Source organism: Orcinus orca, chromosome 1 (genome assembly GCF_937001465.1).
Source record: "Orcinus orca chromosome 1, mOrcOrc1.1, whole genome shotgun sequence".
In the NCBI taxonomy this organism is placed as follows: Eukaryota; Metazoa; Chordata; class Mammalia; order Artiodactyla; family Delphinidae; genus Orcinus; species Orcinus orca.
The window spans coordinates 184528072-184548040 of NC_064559.1; the positions used below are offsets into that span (position 1 = coordinate 184528072).

Genomic DNA, 19969 nt, shown 5'->3' on the forward strand with positions numbered 1-19969 from the left:
AACCTACCTCAGGAGGCAAAACACCTATACTCAGAAAACTATAAAACACTAATGAAAAAAATCAAAATGACACAAACAGATGGAGCGATATACCATGTTCTTGGATTGGAAGAATCAATATTACCAAAATGACTATAATACACAAAGCAATCTACAGATTCAATGCAATCACTATCAAATTACCAATAGCATTTTTCATAGAATTAGAACAAAAACTTTTACAATTTGTATGGAAACATAGAAGACCCCAAATAGCCAAAGCAATTCTGAGAAACAGAGCTGGAGGAATCAGGCTCCCTGACTTCAGACTATACAAAGCTACAGTAATCAAAATAGTATGATACTGGCACAAAATCAGAAATACAGATCAGTGGAACAGGATAGAAAGTCCAGAGATAAACCCATATACCTATGGTCAACTAATCCATGACAAAGGAGGCAAGGATATATAATGGAGAAAAGACAGCCTGTTTAGTAAGTGGTGCTGGGAAAACTGGACAACTACATGTAAAAGAATGAAATTAGAATTCTCACCAACACCATACACTGAAATAAACACAAAATAGGTCAAAGACCTAAATGTAAGGCCGGACACTATAAAACTCTTAGAGGGGGCTTCCCTGGTGGCGCAGTGGTTGAGAGTCCGCCTGCTGATGCAGGGGATGTGGGTTCGTGCCCCAGTCTGGGAGGATCCCACATGCCGCGGAGCGGCTGGGCCCGTGAGCCATGGCCGCTGAGCCTGCGCGTCCGGAGCCTGTGCTCCGCAAGGGGAGAGGCCACAACAGTGAGAGGCCCACGTACTGCCAAAAAAAAAAAAAAAAACTCTTAGAGGAAAACATAGGCAGAACACTCTTTGACATAAATCAAAGCAAGATCTTTTTTGATCCACCTCCTAGAGTAATGAAAATAAAAACAAAAATAAACAAATGGGGCCTAATGAAACGTAAAAGCTTTTGCACAGCAAAGGAAACCATAAACAAGATGAAAAGACAACCCTCAGAATGGGAGAAAATAGTTGCAAATGAATCAACGGACAAAGGATTAATCTCCAAAGTATACAAAGAGCTCATGCAGCTCAATAACAAAAAGACAAACAACCCAATCAAAAAATGGGCAGAAGATCTAAATAGACATTTCTCCAAAGAAGACATACAGATGGTTAAAAAGCAAATGAAAAGATGCTCAACATCACTAATTATTAGAGAAATGCAAATCAAAACTACAGTGAGGTATCACCTCACACTGGTCAGAATGGGCATCATAAAATAATCTACAAACGATAAATGCTGGAGAGGGTGTGAAGAAAAGGGAACCCTTTTACACTGTTGGTGGGAATGTAAATTGGTACAGCCACTATGGAGAAAAGTTTGGAGGTTCCTTAAAAAACTAAAAATAGAGCTAACATATGATCCAGCAATCCCACTCCTGGGCATATACCTAGAGAAAACTATAATTCTAAAAGATACATGCACCCCAATGTTCATTGCAGCACTATTTACAATAGCCAGGACATGAAAGCAACCTAGATGTCCACCGACAGATGAAAGGATAAAGAAGATGTGATACATATATACGATGGAATGTTACTCAGCCATAAAAAAGAATGAAATAATGCCATCTGCAGCAACATGGATGGACCTGGAGATTGTTATACTGAGTGAAATAAATCAGACAAAGACAAATACCATATGATATCGCTTATCTACGAAATCTTAAAAAATGGTAAAAATGAACTTATTTACAAAACAGAGAGCCACAGATGTAGAAAACAATCTTATAGTTACGGGGGGGGGGGAAGGGGGGGATGGATAAATTGGGAGATTGGGATTGACATATACACACTACTATATATAAAATAGATAATAAGGACCTACCGTATAGTACAGGGAACTCTACTCAATACTCTGTGATGACCTATATGGGAAAGAATCTAAAAGAGTGGATATATGTATATGTTTAACTGATTCACTTTGCTATACAGCAGAAACTAACAGAACATTGTAAATCAACTACACTCCAATAAAAATTTAAAAAGAAGGAAGAAAAAAAGAAAGAAAAAGAAAAAAGACTGATCAGGAAAAAGAAAATGCAAACAAAACAGAAGAACAAAAAATATAGAATGGAATAAGGAATTATGAACCATATGCTAATAAACCTGAACATACAGATGAAACTGAGAAAATTATAGAGAAATATAAAAAATCCAAATTGACAACAAAAACTTGAATAGACCAATGAGCATTACATAAACCAAAATGGCAAAGACATGCCCTTAGAGGAATTTTGAAAAATAAACTGAATTAAAAGTTTTATAGTTTGACTACACTTTCAGAATATGTTTTATATAAATTGTTCCACAAAATGGAAAAAGGATAAAATTTACCTACTTCTTTTTCTAACAATGATTCCAAAATCAGATGAGAATTCAAGGGAAGAAAATTTTTCACTTTTGATTATAGATGTAAAAACAAAACAAAAACTAAGTAAGATATTAGCAAGCCAAATCTAACAGTATATATATATATTAACAAAGGTGTATCCAAGGGATGCAAGAACCATTCAATGTACTTCACAACATTAACAAAGACAGATTAGTAAGATGACTATATAGAGAAATCCAAAAAAAAAAAGCATTTGTAAGTTTAACACATAACTTAAAGAAAAACTGATGGCAAACTAGGAAGGTAATATCCTTAACTTGATAAAAATTATATATCTAATCCAATAGTGTGTGTGTATATATATATATATATATATATTTAAAAGTCACGATTAATTAGTATTTCATCAAGGAATGCAGGGATGGTTCAATATTAGAAAAATCCATCAAGGTATTCTGGCAAATGAATAAGGATAAAAATTACATGGACACACACACAGAAAAGACCACTTAATAACATTAATCATTTATTTAATGAGAGGAAAGGGGAAATTTCTTAGTAAAAACTATCAACCTTCTTTAACTCGATGTTTAAAATTGCTCTACAGAATGGATATACACAGTTCTACACTTATTCTTGCAATATGTAAGGGTTTTTATGTCCCTACATCACCACCACCACTTGGCATTATCAATTTTTCTAATTTTGGCCAGTCTTAAGGATGTAAAGTGACAGCTCTTTTATAAAATCCCATGATCATATGTTTGTTACCCTTTTGGGCTCCTCATCTATGAACTATCATTCTTTGTTTTCTTTACAATTCAGCAGTTTTTGTATATTCGAGGCATAAATCCTTTAGTGGTTTTACACAACCATCTTCTCTGAGCTTGTCATCTGTTTGTCGTCCTTTATTGACATATGATTAATCACTAAATACTTTATAGCTTGTATAGCTACTGTGAATAGTATCTTTTCCTTTTAATTACATTATCTAATTGGCTATTGCTCTTGTGGGAAAATGCCTTAAGTTTTTATAAAGTTATTTTATAGTAAACAGCCTTAAACTTATTTTTAATGGTATGTTGTTTCTTTTGGCTTAATTTTTATTTTTGGCCTCGTGGCATGGCTTGTGGGATTGTAAGTTCCCTGACCAGGGATTGAACCCAGGCCCACAGCAGTGAAAGCATGGAGTCCTAATCACTGGACTGCCAGGGAATTCTCTCTCTTGGTTTTTTATAGATGTTCCTGAACATCTGAAAATAATGACTTAAATATGAGTTTTACTTCTCACTTGCCAACATTGATAAGCTGTTTCTTTTTCTTTCCTTATAGTCTGGATCAGAACTTCCAGTTCTATATTAAGTAGTAGCATGATACTGGGCATAGCAGGTCTATTAGTTAGGATACTGGTTTGGCTACTTTAGTAGAGGCCAAATAACAATGGCTTCAGTAAGATGGAAGGTTCTTTCTTTTTTATGTGAAGGTCTGAGGTAGCAGGCAGTTCAGGAGATAAGTGGCTGCTCCATGAGATTAATGTGCTTAAGGTACGTTGCCCTTTCCCACATAGACAAAACTGGTTTGCCATGACCACTGGCTATGTTTACATTCTGGTGCATGGGAAAGAGGAAATTAGAAGAGGAGGGTGGGCTCTTTCCTTTTAAGGATGTGGCCTGGTTGTTATTTATTTCTGCTTCCATCCCACTGGTCAAAACCTAGTCACTTGTTTACACCTAGTTGCAAGATAGCCTGGAAAATACAGTCTCTTACCAGGAAGCTACAGGGGTTCAGAATGTGGGGGACAGGGGTTCTGTAATGAGGAAGAAGGATGAAGATGTATATTGCACAGTTGTCTTCTTCCTATGTGGTGGTATATAACCATTACCAAGTAAAAGAAATTTCACAGATTAAGAGTTTCTCCAATTAAAAAAAAAAGGGCTTCCCTGGTGGCGCAGTGGTTGAGAGTCCGCCTGACGATGCAGGGGACACGGGTTCGTGCCCCGGTCCGGGAAGATCCCACATGCTGCGGAGCGGCTGGGCCCGTGAGCCATGGCCACTGAGCCTGCGCATCCGGAGCCTGTGCTCCGCAAAGAAAGAGGCCACAACAGTGAGAGGCCCGCGTACCGCAAAAAAACCAAAAAAAACAAAAAACTATATCACATGCTCTTCTTGTATCCATTGATATACCATGTATTACTTCTTACCTTCTTCAATGCAGTGAAGTGTATCAATGGATTTTTGTAATGTTGATTACAATTCATATGCATATAAACACATGAGTGAAGAACTTATGATTTAGTGTATACAGTATTTAGTTTTTCTAAGTATTTGATTCAAATATATAGAACTGATGATGTTGGGTATTATGTTTAGCACAATCTGAAGCACTGAACTTAGTGAAAATTCAGGCTGCAGTGCGGGAATTAGCACTTATTTAAAATTTTACTATATGCCTAGAATTTTCATATAAGTAAAAAATAGCGGACATTTGAAAACCTACCATGTGCCAGGGACAAGTTATAAATAGTTATTATTATTCTCACTTCATGAGAAAACTGAATCACAGAGAGGTTAGGTAACTTACCTAAAGATATACAAACAGTAAGTAGAAAGACTAGGCTCTGAAGCTTCCGATCTTCCCACTCTGTAACAATGCCTCTCAATTATTAGTTTTTCAATGATGATAATAAATTATGATGATGACAGACAAGAGGAGTTGGGGATATTATTGCTTAATTCTTTCCTAAAATTTCAACTCAGAACCATAGGGAACTTTTCTATTTGCATGGAAAATTAAAATTTGAATTTACTAGAAAACCTGGGATTCATTTACAGAATTTCATTTTACTTAAAACTTTTTGGGAAAGTCCTACTATACAAAATTAGGAATGCCACAGGGCAGGTAGATAGAAACAATCTGTGGAATTTGAAGGTATATTTGCACAATACCAATATAGCTCTACAGTCTAAGGAAAATGCCACTTAGTCTCACATTCCCAAATTAAATATGTATTTATACTTAAGAATGGATATATTCTTTATTCTAATTTCATGATTTCAAAATGATTCAAGTTGAACGAGGCAAGCTTTGTGAATCTCAAAAAAAAAAAAGTCTGCCTGAAATGAAATATATACATGATACTTGATACTTCTAGCTTTCAGGGCTTTGAATATAGTTAATAGATTAAAAATCAGAACAAGTCTTTGATGGGAAAAAAAAATTTGAAAAGATTTTGCAGTGAAACAGTATGTTTTCTGGACTGAGTAAAAATCAAACAATTTTCTGAAAAATGCTCTCTTTCTTTGTAATATGCCATCTGTTGGGTCATACATACCAATAGGGTCAAACAGGAAAAAATATTTAAAATTCTTTCAAGACATAACAAAAAGGAATAATTCACCCATCAAATACAAATATACTGTTTTATTCTAAGGGAATATTTCTGTGGTTTCTGCAAGGTGAAAACCCAAGTGTTTAAAAAACAAAAAAGAACAGAATGGATAATTTAATGTTTTCTCTTGTTTGATATTTTTTCTCCCCTGGGGGGGAAAAATGTAATTTAACATAATTTTAATAAAATTTTAAAAAGCAAATAACCAGACACACATATCAATGGCTATGCTTATGAGGAATGACCAATAATTAATATTTTCTTTTACGAATTAATTCAGGATCTGGACAACTGTGTGAACTAACATGCAATTGACATCCTGGTACAGCCATTTACCTGGATATTGGCTGTTCTCAATTAAAAGATACAGGTTTTTTTTTTTCTCTCTAGTGTTTTACAATAGTTTATCTATTATGCCACATATTTGTTTTTCTACAGAAGGGGAAATATTAGTGTTTATATAAACCATAAAATTTGTATAGTGGGGACTATTACACCTGATGTTTCTGGATAGTTTATTGGCAGACTTATCAGACAATCCAACTGTTTTTCCTCCATATCAAACAAGGTCTGGAAGTAAGAAGTTTTCCAGTCAGAAATGACAAACACAGATGGAATTAATCATACAGAACTGGGGCAGATTTACTTCTTTGACATAGTTCTTGGTAACAAAAACAAAATTTGTTACAGGCAGAGGGACAGAACCGTAAGTACACAATGTCAAAAGGCCTACTTTTAAATTTTTATTGTAGTTAAAGAGTTTATTGAAAAAAACCCCAAAAAACAACCTGTCACCCCCATCTGAAAAGTGGGACATACTGTAAAGTCTTTCAAGGTTAAAGTTTCTGGGAGGCTTTTTAGACTTCTCTCATTTCTATTAAAGGGTCAAATTAACCTCAGCTAACGAAATTCCGTGATTGGCCAATATCATAAACGCTTTGATTCAAAATTTTGTGGGGAAGAAACAGAATGGAGATGAAGAAGAAGGATCCATATGCCAAACACACCCAGGACTTGCAATCCTCAGAGAACTACTAAAACAGCTAGAGTCTGGAATAATGCTATAGAAGACCTGCTCGTGGATATGAAAGACAGTCAGTGTCTTTGTATCCTAACCCCAAAATCCTATTTTCAAGTTTCTTTGGGCAACAAGCTCATCTTCCAAATGCTTTATATAGGAATATACTAGGACCTCTTCTACCATAATTCTGATAGCTAAGTAACACTGTGTCTTTGTGGAATCACCCACAGGCTTGCCAGAGTAAGGAGAGAGACTCTTTCTGAAATGACAAGGGCCTCCAGAAACTGGTGCAAAAGACAAAATGATAGGAACTATCTGGGAAACAGGAAGATAAAACAATGGGAGAAAAGCTGCCATTTGGGGATAAAATGGAAACAAAAGGAGAACCCCCATTTCTGTGTACCACAGCTCATGCTGTGAGACAGCAGCAATAAAGGCTGACACCCAGAGAAGTGGGCATTTTAGTGGGTTTTCTGCAAACATTTCAAGACACTTGGGGTCTAATGGGCTCCACAGATTTTCTGTGTGCATAATCATTTTGCAGAGTTTCAGCCCCTTGAACTTAATTTACCCACATCCAGACCCACAGCTGAGAAGGCTAGACCCAGAAAGTGAAAGGGACACATTACTGCATGAACAGCAGTGAAGGCCTTTTCCTCTGATTTGAGGGACCCCATGGCAAAAGCACCAGAGGCTTCTATCCTTCACAGAATTGGCTTGGCAGTGAAAATCAAAATCAAGACCACTTCACTCTCTACCTTTTAAAAAAAGTTGAATATTTTTATTGGGTCTTCAAGTCTGGGTCCCACAGTCCTCATCTGATGCCACTCTTAGCTCCGAACTGATTTCTCCCCTGACTTTTACATAGGGCTTGCCCAAGTAGCCTACTGCAGCCAAGGTTTCACTCCAAAGCTACCTCTCTAAGGTCTAAGGTTACTATGGTAGAGTTTTATACAACAGTTTTCCTTAAAAATATTCCACAATTTGTTATTCCCAAACAAAATAAGATTATGCACCACTCAGAGAAATTGGTTAGTCATTCTGAAGATGTCTAAGAACTATATCACTGCCAAAGAACAACATTTCTCAGTTCATATTCTTTCCTTCAATTTTCATTTGTACATCCACACTGTGGTTCACGAGTCGTCTGTTTTCCATTATCTTATAATCAAGTCAAGAGGACTTGGACTTATAGATCGTTTTCCAAAGCTGGATGCATTCACAGTTTGGTGCATACCAACGTGTATGAAAATAGGAACCCCACTTCCACTTTAATCTGATAATTCAACATCAGAGTCTTCTGATTTGGCTTTGGCAAGTTCTTCGTGTACCTCCCTCACCATGAGAATACGTGTTAACATGGTGTCCAGGGTCCCAGGGTCTATTGGAAACGTGGAGTACCACATGGGGCTATTTGGAACACAGGAGCGCTCAGGTTGAAGGTAAAACACATCATTCCTCTGCTTCACACTTTCAGAACTATCCACAGGAGAAAAAAAGAAAAAGAAAGAAAATTGGGATCAGAGAGTATAGGAAATATGTAACTACTCTTTAAATATAATGGCTCTCAACTTTTCCATACTGTGACTAATAAACAATGCACCCTCAGATATAAATAAGTTTATAGGCATTTATGCTCCAGGAGCAACCTGTAACTCTGTATTTTTTCTCCCACACTCAAGAATCACCCTGGATTGAAAGTGAGTATAATGTTAATAGATGACAAAGTGTAAATCTTTCAGACTTTAGTACTTAAAACATTACCAGGAGTAACAAAAAATTCAATTCACACGTGACACTATGGCTGAGAACCACATATCCTCAGTGCCCAATATCCTGGAATGAATCCCAAGAGCACTCGATACACATTATCAAAGAACAAACCCAGTGATTATATTTCTTTGAGAAAAAAATGCTTTAGTGTGGATCTTACAACTCTTTAAAGTCATAAAGTTTCTGTAAGAAAAACACCACTCAAAAAATTTCAGTTCTTTAAAAATAAATTGCTTTCCTATTTATAGAGTTAGTACTACAACTTTTCCCCTTCTTTTCTACATAAATAATAAATTCACAGCAGTTTAGATATCACATAAAGTTGAGTAACAGTTGTAAAGATCAAACAATGGCAGCGATTCTTGCTTTTCAAGAGATTTTTGGGAAAAAAATTTACCAAGGTGAAGCAATTTGTTTCTTGGTTCAAAATCCAGGCAGATATGAGAATGGGGAAAAAATAAAATTGTAAGTAAATCCTTGTTTAGAGTTACAGACCAGCTACCTTTCTGAAATCTATAGTATTTTAACTATTTTTTGCAGTGTGTTATATCTAGTTCAGAGGAAAATCACTTACCATTTGGACAGGTAAAACTCATAAAGTCGGACTGGGCATCTTAGTGGGTTGTCAGTATTTTCTGCCATCTCCACACCCACTGGAACCTCATCATCTTCGCTTCGTTTCCTCTTGCCAACAGTTAGTTTATCTTGAGACAGGAAATTATAATCAAAGTATTAGAAAAGTCTTTCTTCGAGTCTTAAGACACCCAATGAGCTTTGCTTCTAGTCACTCCCTCTCCCTTCCTTTCACTTACTCACTCGTTCAACATTTATTGAGGACCTATGGAGGCACCAGATTAGTGCTGGGTTAATCAAACGAAGTCCCTGTCCTGTAAAATTTATGTTTCCCTTCTCACCAAAGTGGAGGCAGCATGACAAAAAGCATTGATGCTTGAGAGTACGTCTCAATTCTGAGCCTGAATTTAAGAGATTTTATTAGGCATAGGGTTGTTAAGCCACAGCAAAATAAAGAGAAAAAAGGGTTCCATATGTTCTTCTATAGTAGAGATCAAGACAGAAGTTGATCTCTTTCTCTGAAAATATTTCTTCTGTGGGGCACCCGTGTCCACTGGGCATTTGTTTAAGTTTCTTTCATTTGCATAGTATTATGAGAAATGAAATCTTTGCTGGGAAAAGAAATTCTCAGTAAGTTGACCATTTGATAAGGAAAGAGCAAACCCTTTTTCACCAACAGAATTTTGCAGAGGCCAAGGATTATCAGAAAGAAGCCGGGGTGAGACTTCCCTGGCAGTCCAGTAGTTAAGACTCTGCGCGTTCCAATGCAGGTGGTGCGCGTTTGATCCCTGGTTGAGGAGCTAAGATCCCACGTGCCTTGCAGCCAAAAACCCCACCAAAACATAAAACAGAAGCAATGTTGTATCAAATTCAATAAAGACTTTAAAAATGGTCCACATCAAAAAAAAAAAAAAAAGGTCCACATCAAAAAAAAATCTTAAAAAAAAAAAAAAAGTGGTTGGGGGAGCTTCCCTGGTGGCACAGTGGTTGAGAGTCCGCCTACCAATGCAGGGGACACGGGTTTGTGCCCTGGTCCGGGAAGATCCCACATGCCGCAGAGCAGCTGGGCCCGTGAGCCGTGGCCACTGAGCCTGTGCTCCGCAACGGGAGAGGCCACAACAGTGAGAGGCCCGCGTACCGCGAAAAAAAAAAAAAAAAGAAGAAAGAAAGAAGCCAGGGTGAAGACATGGAAGGTAGTTTCTTTCCCACTTTCTCCATTGAATTTTCAAGAGAGTATTAGGTGGATCTGAAAACCTGAGGAAAAAGTTTTCTTGTTTTCTTCTTATAGATACTTTTAACAACTGATCCAGAACTTTCCCCAGCCTCCTGTATTAGTTATGACTTAAACAAAAGTCATCCAGTTTTCCATTTAGAGACTACCTAAATAATTTGCTAGCTGCTCATTCAGAAAAAGAAGCTAAATTTATTACCAATCTGGTAAAGCACCTAATCAGAAAACAGAGAAATGTTGCCTCCTTGCCTCTGCCTCCCTGAATTAATATCAATTAAGAGCATAAAATGGGCTATATATAAACACAATAAAGGAAAGAGGACATGGACACATGGTGAAAAAGCAAGATAATCTTAGTATTTTATAAAGTAAAGGAGCAACTGAGAAAAAAGTTAACACAACAATGAACATCACAATTATTCTTTACAGATTTTAGTTTCAGTAATTTAAAATTCTCACATTGAAAACATATACTCCACTCTTTTCCCAAGGAAGTAACAGCTTGATTTGGGGAATTTTAGAACTTACAATTTTCTTCAAAATTAATAAATGTAATTTCTAGTTCCATAATAACTACATTCGTTTTTTAAACATTAAAAACAAACTATTACTTAATAGGCTGTTTTTGGAATGCAAGACCATAAACCTTCTAATAAAACAGTCACTGCTGATATTATTCTACTGTGTATGAAGGCAGTATATGCTAGGTCAGGTTTAAGTTCCTTCATATTTTGACAACATTAACTAAGACGGAGCACTCTGGTAAAAAAAAAAAAGTTTTAGAAACAGTAGATGTAAAAGTTAAGCAAGTTCCTTTTAACTAGGAATTGACCTATCAGTTGCCTCTAAATCAGTGATTCCCAACCTTGGCTTTATATTTAAATTCCCTGCGAAGTTTTAAAATGCAGATTATCTGGGCTATAGACCAATTAAATCAGAATTTCTAATTTAAAAGCCAATAAAACAGGACTTCCCTGGAGGTCCAATGGTTAAGACTCTGTGCTTCCACTGCAGGGGGCACAGGTTCAATACCTGGTCTGGGAACTAAGATCCTACAAGCCATGCAGCACAGCAAGGAAAAAAAAAAAAAGAACAATAGAAGTGATTCCTCTAATTTTGAGTTGAGCCTTTAACCTGGCCCTGACAATAAAGAAAAGCATTTAAATGTTAAAGCTATACTCTTCCACGTCTAGAATTTGCAATTACTCTTCTGTAATGTGTCTATTTGAATATTAATAAATTGACTTCAAGTAGCAATCTCACAAGAGGGGGACAAGATGGCAGAGTAGGAAGATCCTGGGCTCATTTCCTTCCATGAACACACCAAAATTACAACTACACATAGAGGAACTATCCCTGAGAAAGACCTGAAGACTGGCAGAAAAGATTTTCCACAACTAAGGATGAAAAAAAAATCCTCACTAAGATGGGTAGGAGGGGTGGAGATGGTATCTGGCCAGGACCCATACCTCTGGCGCAGGGATCCACAAGCAGGGAGGAGATCAAAACTGTAGAGGTCCTCCTGAGGAGCAAAGGGTGCAAACCCCACTGAGCTCCCCAGCCTCGGGGGAACGATCATCAGAAAGACAAACCCCATAAAAACTGGCTTTGAAAACCAGTGGGACTTATGTCCAGAGAGCTGTAAGAAAATGAAACTCCACTCTAAAGGGCACATGCAAAAACTATCTTGCTCCAAGTCCCATTGCAGAGGAAGTGGTTTGAAAAATACCTGGGTCATACGTAAAGGAGATTCATTGACTGATTTTATGGTGTGTGCAGGAGAGTCAGGGATCTTTTGTAATTTTCTCTGGTTATGTAGCCACTGGGCAACACCAGGATTTTTTGTTCACCTTCTACACCTAGCTGGTACAGTGCTGGTAGGCACCATTTATGACTCTCCACATCTCACCCCAGGTTCACCTGTAGATCCACCCCAGCTGACACTCCTCCAAAGCAACTCCATACGCTATCATACTCAGCAGGTGGCTTCAGCGAGCACTAGAGCCCAAAGCATCCCACCATCCTGCCACGCCCAGCAGGCTCCCTCAGCTGGTACTGGAGCCCCTCCAAAAGCAGCTCCCACCCTAGGAGATGGCCCCGCACACCAGAGTACCTGCAAGTCACAGCTGGGCATTATAGCCAGCTGTGCCAGGGGCCAGCCCTGCACACTAGCACACCCACAGCCATCATGGCCCAGCCACAACAGGAGGGTACGTGCAGCCTTGTGCTACTGGGCCTCATAGGATACCTTTTACATAAAGCCACGCTTTTAAGAATGGGAGATGTAGCTGATCTATCCAGTACATAGAAACAAACACAGAGAGCTAGGAAAACTGAGGAGACAAAGGAATTGTTCCAAAGGAAAGAACAAGACAAAAACCTCAAAAAAAAAAAAAAGAAGAACTAAACAAAACAAAGATAGACAATCTACCAGATAAAGAGTTCAAAATAATGGTCATAAAGATACTAACCGAATTCAGGAGAAGAATGGAGGACCACTGTGAGACCTTCAACGAAGAGATAAAGAAAATAAAAAAGAACCAATCAGAGATAAAGAATACAATGACTGAAATGAAAAATCCACTAGAGGGAATCAATAGCAGAATAGATGAAGCAGAAGAATGGATCAGTGACCTGGAAGAAAGAGTGGTAGAAATCACCCCACTGTAACAGCAAAAGGAAAAAAAAACTGAGGATAGCTTACCTCTGGGGACAACATCAAGCATACTAACATTTGCATTATGAGGACTCCAGAAGGAGGAGAGAACAAGAAACAGAAAACTTATTTGAAGAAAAAATGACTGAAAACTTGACTAACCTGGAGAAGTCATCCAATTTCAGGAAACAGAGAGTCCCAAACAAGATGAACCCAAAGAAACCCACACCAAGACACATTATAATTAAAATGTCAAAAGTTAAAGATAGAGAGAGAATATTTAAAGCAGCAAGAGAAAAACAACTAGTTACATATAGGGGAGCCTGCATAAGACCATCAGCTGGCTTTTCAGCAGAAACTTGACAGGCCAGAAGGGAATGGCATGAGATGTTCAAAATGCTGAAAGGAAAAAATTTACAACCAAGACTACTCTATCTGTCAAGATTATCATTCAGAATTAAGGAGAAATAAAGTTTCCCAGAGAAGCAGAAACTAAAAGAGTTTATCATTACTAAACTGACCTTACAATAAACATTCAAGGGACTTCTTTAAACATAAGAAAAGGCCATAACTAGAAATATGAAAATTATGGAAGAAAAAACATCTCAATGTAAAGGCAAACATATAGTAAAGGTAGTGAATCAACCACCTATGTACCTAGTATGAAGATTAAAAAAGTAGTAAGATCATATAATCTATAATTATTAAAGAATATTTAAAAAGTAAAGTATGTCAAAAACATAAAAGGTGAGGGGGGGAGTAAAAATGTAGTACTTTTAGAATGCACTCAAACTTAAGCAACCATCAACTTAAAATAGACTGCTATATACACAAGTTGTTATGTAACAGCCTTATGATAACCACAAACCAAAACCCAATAATAGATATACATACAAGGGCTTCCCTGGTGGCGCAGTGGCTGAGAGTCCGCCTGCCGATGCAGGGGACACGGGTTCGTGCCCCGGTCCGGGAAGATCCCACATGCCACAGAGCGGCTGGGCCCGTGGGCCATGGCCACTGAGCCTGCGCGTCCAGAGCCTGTGCTCCGCAACGGGAGAGGCCACAACAGTGAGAGGCCCACGTACCGCAAAAAAATAAAAAATAGATATACACACGAAAAAGAAAAAAGAATACAAACATAACACTAAAAAGCCATTAAATCGCAATGGAATAGAGCAAGAGAAAAAGAAACAGACAAGAACAATACAACCAACCAGAAAACAATGAACAAAATGGTAATAAGTATGTACCTATCAGTAATTACTTTACATGTAAATAGACTAAATGCTGCAATCTAAAGACAGAGGGTGGCTGACTGGATACCAAAATAAGATCCATATATATGCTGCCTACCAGAGACTCACTTCAGATCTAAAGAAAACACACAGACTGAAAGCAAGGGGGATAGAAAAAGATATTCCATGCAAATGGAAATGAAAAGACAGCTGGGGTGGCAATACTCATATCAGACGAAACAGACTTTAAAACAAAGAGACAAAGAAGGACACTGCATAATGATAAAGGGATCAGTCCAACAACAAGAAGAAACACTTGTATATATGTATGCATCCTACACAGGAGCACCTAAATATATAAAGCAAATATTAAGAGACATAAAAGGAGAAAGTGACAGTAACACACTAACAGTAGGGGACTTTAACACTCCACTTACAGCAATGAACAGATCATCCAAACACAAAATAAATAAGGAAACATTGGCCTTAAATGACACATTTGACCAGATGGACTTAATAAATAGTACATTCCACCCCAAAATAGTATAACATTCTTTTCAAGTACACATGGAACATTCTCCAGGATAGATCACATGTTAGGCTACAAAACAAATCTCAATAAGTTTAAGAAAACTGAAATCATATTAAGCACCTTTCCTAACCACAACGGTACCAGGCTAGAAATCAATTAAAAGAAAACCACTGGCAAAAACAAATATGTGGAGTCTAAATAACACATTACTAAACAACCAATGAATCATTGAAGAAATCAAAGAGGAAATCAAAACATACTTTGAGACAAAATCTATGGGATGCAGCAAAAACAGTTCTAAGAAATTTATAGCAATATTGGTCTACCTTAGGAAACAAGAAAAATCTCAAATAATCTAACCTTACACCTAAAGGAACTAGAAAAAGAACAACCAAAACCCGAAATTAGCAGAAGGAAGGAATGATAAAGATCAAAATGAAAATAAATGAAACAGAGACTAAAAAACAATAGAAAAGAGTCTGTCCTTTGAAAAGATGAACAAAATTGACAAACCTTTAGCCAGATTCATCAAGAAAAAAAAGAGAGGGCCCAAATAAATAAAATGAAAAATGAAACAGAAGTTACAATTGACACCACAGAAATACAACAGATCATAAGAGATTACTATGAACAACTATACGCCAACAGATTGGACAACCGAGAGGAAATGGATAAATTCCTAGAAACATACTATCTTTCAAGACTAAATCAGGCAAGAAATAGAAAACATGAACAGACCAATTACCAATAATGAAACTGAGAAAACATGAACAGACCAATTACCAATAATGAAACTGAATCAGTAATCATAAAACTCCCAACAAACAGAAGTCTGGAACCAGATGGCTTTACAGATGAATTCTACCAAACATTTAAAGAAGAGTTAATACCTATCTGTCTCAAGCTATTCCAAAACATAGAAGAGAAAGGAACTCTTCCAAACTCATTCTACAAGGCCAGCATGATACCAAAACCAGACAAAGACACCAAAGAAATAAAATTACAGGCCAATATCGCTGATAAACACAAATGCAAAAATCCTCAACAAGATATCAGCAAACTGAATTCAACAATACATTAAAAGGATCGTATACCATGAGCAAGTGGGATTTATCCCAGGGATACAAGGATGGATCAATATTCACAAATCAACATGATATACCACATTAAGAAAATGAAGGATACAAAGCACAAGATCATCTCAATAGATGCAGAAAAAGCTTTTGAAAAAATTCAACATCCATTTCTGATAAAAACTCTCAACAAAGTGGCTACAGAGGGAATATACCGCAACATAATAAATGTCATGTATGACAAACTCACAGCTAACATCATACTCAATGGTGAAAAGCTGAAACTATTTCCTCTAAGATTGGGAATAAGACAAGGATGCCCACTCTTGCCACTTTCATTTAACATGGTATTAGAAGTCCTAGCCATGGCAATCAGATAAGAAGAGGAAATTTTAAAAATCCAAACTGGAAAGGATTAAGTAAAACCACCACCATCTTCAGATGACATGATACTGTATACAGAATATTCTAAAGACACTACCAAAGAACCATCAGAATAAATAAATTCAGTAAGTACATTTTACAGGATACAAAACATGCAGAAATCTTTTGCATTTCTATACACTCATGACCATCTATCAGAAAGAGAAATTAAGAAAACAATTCCATTTACAATTGCATCAAAAATAATAAAATACCTAGGAATAAATTTAACCAAAGAGGTGAAAGACCTGTACTCTAAAAACTGTAAGACACTCATGAAAGAAATCAAAGACAACACAAATAAATGAAAAGATACACCATGCTCATGGATTGAAAGAATTAATAGTGTTCAAGTGTCCATCCCAAAATAACTTACAGATTCAATGCAATGCTATCAAAATACCAGTGGCATTTTTCACAAAAATAGAGCAGATACTCCTAAAATTTATATGGAACCACAAAAGACCCCAAATAGCCAAAGCTATCTTGAGTAAGAAGAACAAAGCTGGAGGTTCACACTCCCTGACTTCAAACTACAGTTGACCCTTACAGAACACAAGTTTGAACAACGTGGATCCACTTATACTTGGATTTTTTTCAATAATTAGATACTACGGTACTATACAATCATGGCTGTTTAAATCTGCAGATGTGAAACTGTGGATAAGGAGGGCTGACTGTAAAATTATATGCGGATTTTGGACTGTGAGTAGGGTTGGTGGCCCAACCTACGTATTGTTTAAGGGTCAACTGCATACCACAAAGCCATAGTAATCAGAACAGTATGACAGTGGCACAAAAACAAACACACAGATCAATGGAACAGAATAGCTTGCCCAGACATAAACCCATGCTTACATGGCCAATTAACGTATGACAAAGGAAGCAAGAATATACAATGGGGAAAGGACAGACTCTTCAATAAATGGAGTTGAGAAAACTGGACAGCTACATGGAAAAGAATGAAACTGGACCACTTTTTTCCACATCATATACAAAATTAAACTTAAAATGGATTAAAGACTTAAACGTTAAGAACTGAAACCATAAAAGTCCTAGAAGAAAACACAGGCAGGAAACTTTGACATCGGTTTTAATAATATTTTTTTGGATCTGTCTCCTCAGGTAAAGACAACCAAAGCAAAAATAAACAAATGGGACCACATCAAACTAAGAAGATTTTGCATACCAAAGGAAACCCTTAACAAAATGAAAAGGCAACCTACTGAATGGGAGAGGATATTTACAAATTATGTATCTGGAAAGGGGTTAATATCCAAAATGTATAAAGAACTCAGAGAACTCAATATCCAAAAAACAAACAAAAATGCAATTAAAAAATGGGCAGAGGATCTGAATAGCCATTCCCAAAGGGACATACAGATTGCCAACAGAAACACGGAAAGGTGCTCCACAGCACTAATCATCAGGGAAATGCGAGTCAAAACCACAATGAGATAACGCCTCACCCTTGTCAGAATGACTATCATGAAAGGGACAAGAGATATCAAGTGTTGGCAACATGTGTAAAAAGGGGAACACTCATGCACTGTTGGTGGGAATGTAAACTGGTGCAGCCATTGTGAAAAAACAGTATGGAGCTTCCTCAAAAATTAAACATAGAACTACCATGTGATCCAGCAATTCCACTTACTGGTATTTTTTACCCAAAGAAAACAAAAACACTAATTCAAAAAGATATGTATGCACCCCTATGTCCACTGCAGCATTATTGATAATAGCCAAAATATGGAAGTGTCCATCAACAGAATGGTTTAATTCACTCAGCTATAAAAAAGAATGAAATCTTGCCATTTGTGACAACATAAAGGGTGTTATGCTAAGTGAAATAAGTCAGTGAGAAAAAGAAAAATACCGTATGATTTCACCCAAATGTAGAATATAAAAAATAAAACAAATGAACAAACAAAACAGAAATAGACTCACAGCTACAGCGAACAAACTGGTGGTTGCCAGAGGGAAGAAGGGTGGGGTATAGGCAGAACAGGTGAAGGGGATTAAGAGGAACAAACTTCCAGTTATAAGATAAGGCACAAGGAGGTAACATACAGCATAAGGAATACGGCCAATAATATTGGAGTAACTTTGTACGGAGACAGATAGTTACTAGACTTATCATGGTGATCATTTCATAATGTATTTAAATGTCAAGTCTCTATGTTGCACACCTGAAACTAACATAATATTGTACATCAACTATACTTCAATTAAAAAAAAAGAATGAAAGAAAGAAAACTTAAAAACTCCACCACACACCTGGTTCTGTCTCCTGCTTTTGTGAAGGTGGGAAGAACCTCAGATATGTCATCTTGGTACTGTACTTCAGAGTCCTGGTCCGTCTCATCACATGGGCAAAGGAAAGCTTCAAGTGCTCAGTAACATTCTTTAGTTGAAAGTATTTGGTATTGAAGAAAAGGAGGGTGTTCAAGAGGACGATTGGTGAGTAAGCGCCCAGCTGTTTGCACTCCCACAAATGCTCTTCTTCAATGCGAGAGAACATGTAACCTGAACAGAAGAAAGGGGAAAAAGAAACAGTCCTAAACTCCTGCTAAATGGGACTAAGTAATTTCTCTAATCCTCAGACAGGAAGATACTAAGGAAAAGACTGTTCCTCTCTTTCTCCCTCTTCCTCATACAGAAAAATAGAAAAAGCACTGCAAAGAAAAGGGCAGATGATTCCACTGAAGCAGACATTGTGAGCACTCCCCTGCAACAGTTTTAATCTATTGTTATTTTAGACCAGGGGCTGGTAAACTTTTTCTGTGAAGAGCCAGATGGTAAACATATTAAGCACTGTGGGCCATGAGGGCTTTGAAAACAACTTTGTTGTTGTAAAAGATAAGGACGTGTAGACAACACATAAACAAATAGGTGTGGCTATTTGTAAAATTTATTTATAGAAACAAATTTGAATTTCATTCAATTTTCACAGGCCACAAAATATTTTTCTTTAATTTTTTTCCCAACTATTTAGAAATGTAAAAAATATTTTTAGCTCATGTACTATACAGAAACAGGCAACAGGCCTGGTCTGGTCCATGAGCTGCAGCTTGCAGACTCCTGTTTGAGATCATTCTGTTTACTGTTAACTGGTTCAGTTTTATTTGTCTAATATCTTTAGAGGACAGATAGAGCTCTCTCTCCCTCCTATCTCTTCTTATTTTAAATTTATATTAAGAGCGATTGCTTCACGATAACTTATCTGGATTTTTCTTGAAAAGCAGAGGTCAGGAAAAATAAAATAAGTTTACTTTTAAATGCACCTTCCTCATGATACCCCTTAAACACAGGTCTTTCCTAACGTTCTCTCCCCAATCCTCTTTGTTGCTGCTTCTGCATTCTATTCCTGGAAGACTATCCATGAACACAGATTTATTACTTGCAAATCTATGTCTCTAGCCCCCTATTTGAATGCTAAATGCATCATGCCACCACACTGCTCATAATGCATCAAAGGTGCCCTGTAGCCCAACAGAAAGGGCACACATTTCTGGGCATCACATTTAACCTCTCCATTCATAGCCAAGGAGCATGAGACCAGGAGTGAATTAGGGACTTGTCCAAAGACATATGGTCACAGACAATTCAAGGATGAAGACTTAACTCTCTTTAACAACCAGTTCAGGGTACTTTTTATAAACTATTGAAAAAGGTCCATTGC

General features: G+C 37.0%; 1 protein-coding gene across 4 annotated transcripts in view; it reads right to left on the reverse strand.

Annotated features, from left to right (window-relative positions):
* Window positions 1–2894: 2894 nt before the first annotated feature.
* The window catches only part of ZMYM4 (zinc finger MYM-type containing 4), a 178506-nt gene continuing 161431 nt past the window's right edge, over window positions 2895–19969 (reverse strand). For all 4 annotated transcript variants that reach the window (XM_033422167.2, XM_049697738.1, XM_033422168.2 and 1 more), the window contains 3 exons: window positions 18565–18813; window positions 9139–9268; window positions 2895–8270 (listed from right to left, as the gene is read on the reverse strand). In XM_033422167.2, the coding sequence (XP_033278058.1) occupies window positions 8063–8270; window positions 9139–9268; window positions 18565–18813 (587 nt within the window). In that variant the 3' untranslated portion in view covers window positions 2895–8062. The remainder of the gene's footprint in view (window positions 8271–9138; window positions 9269–18564; window positions 18814–19969) is intronic.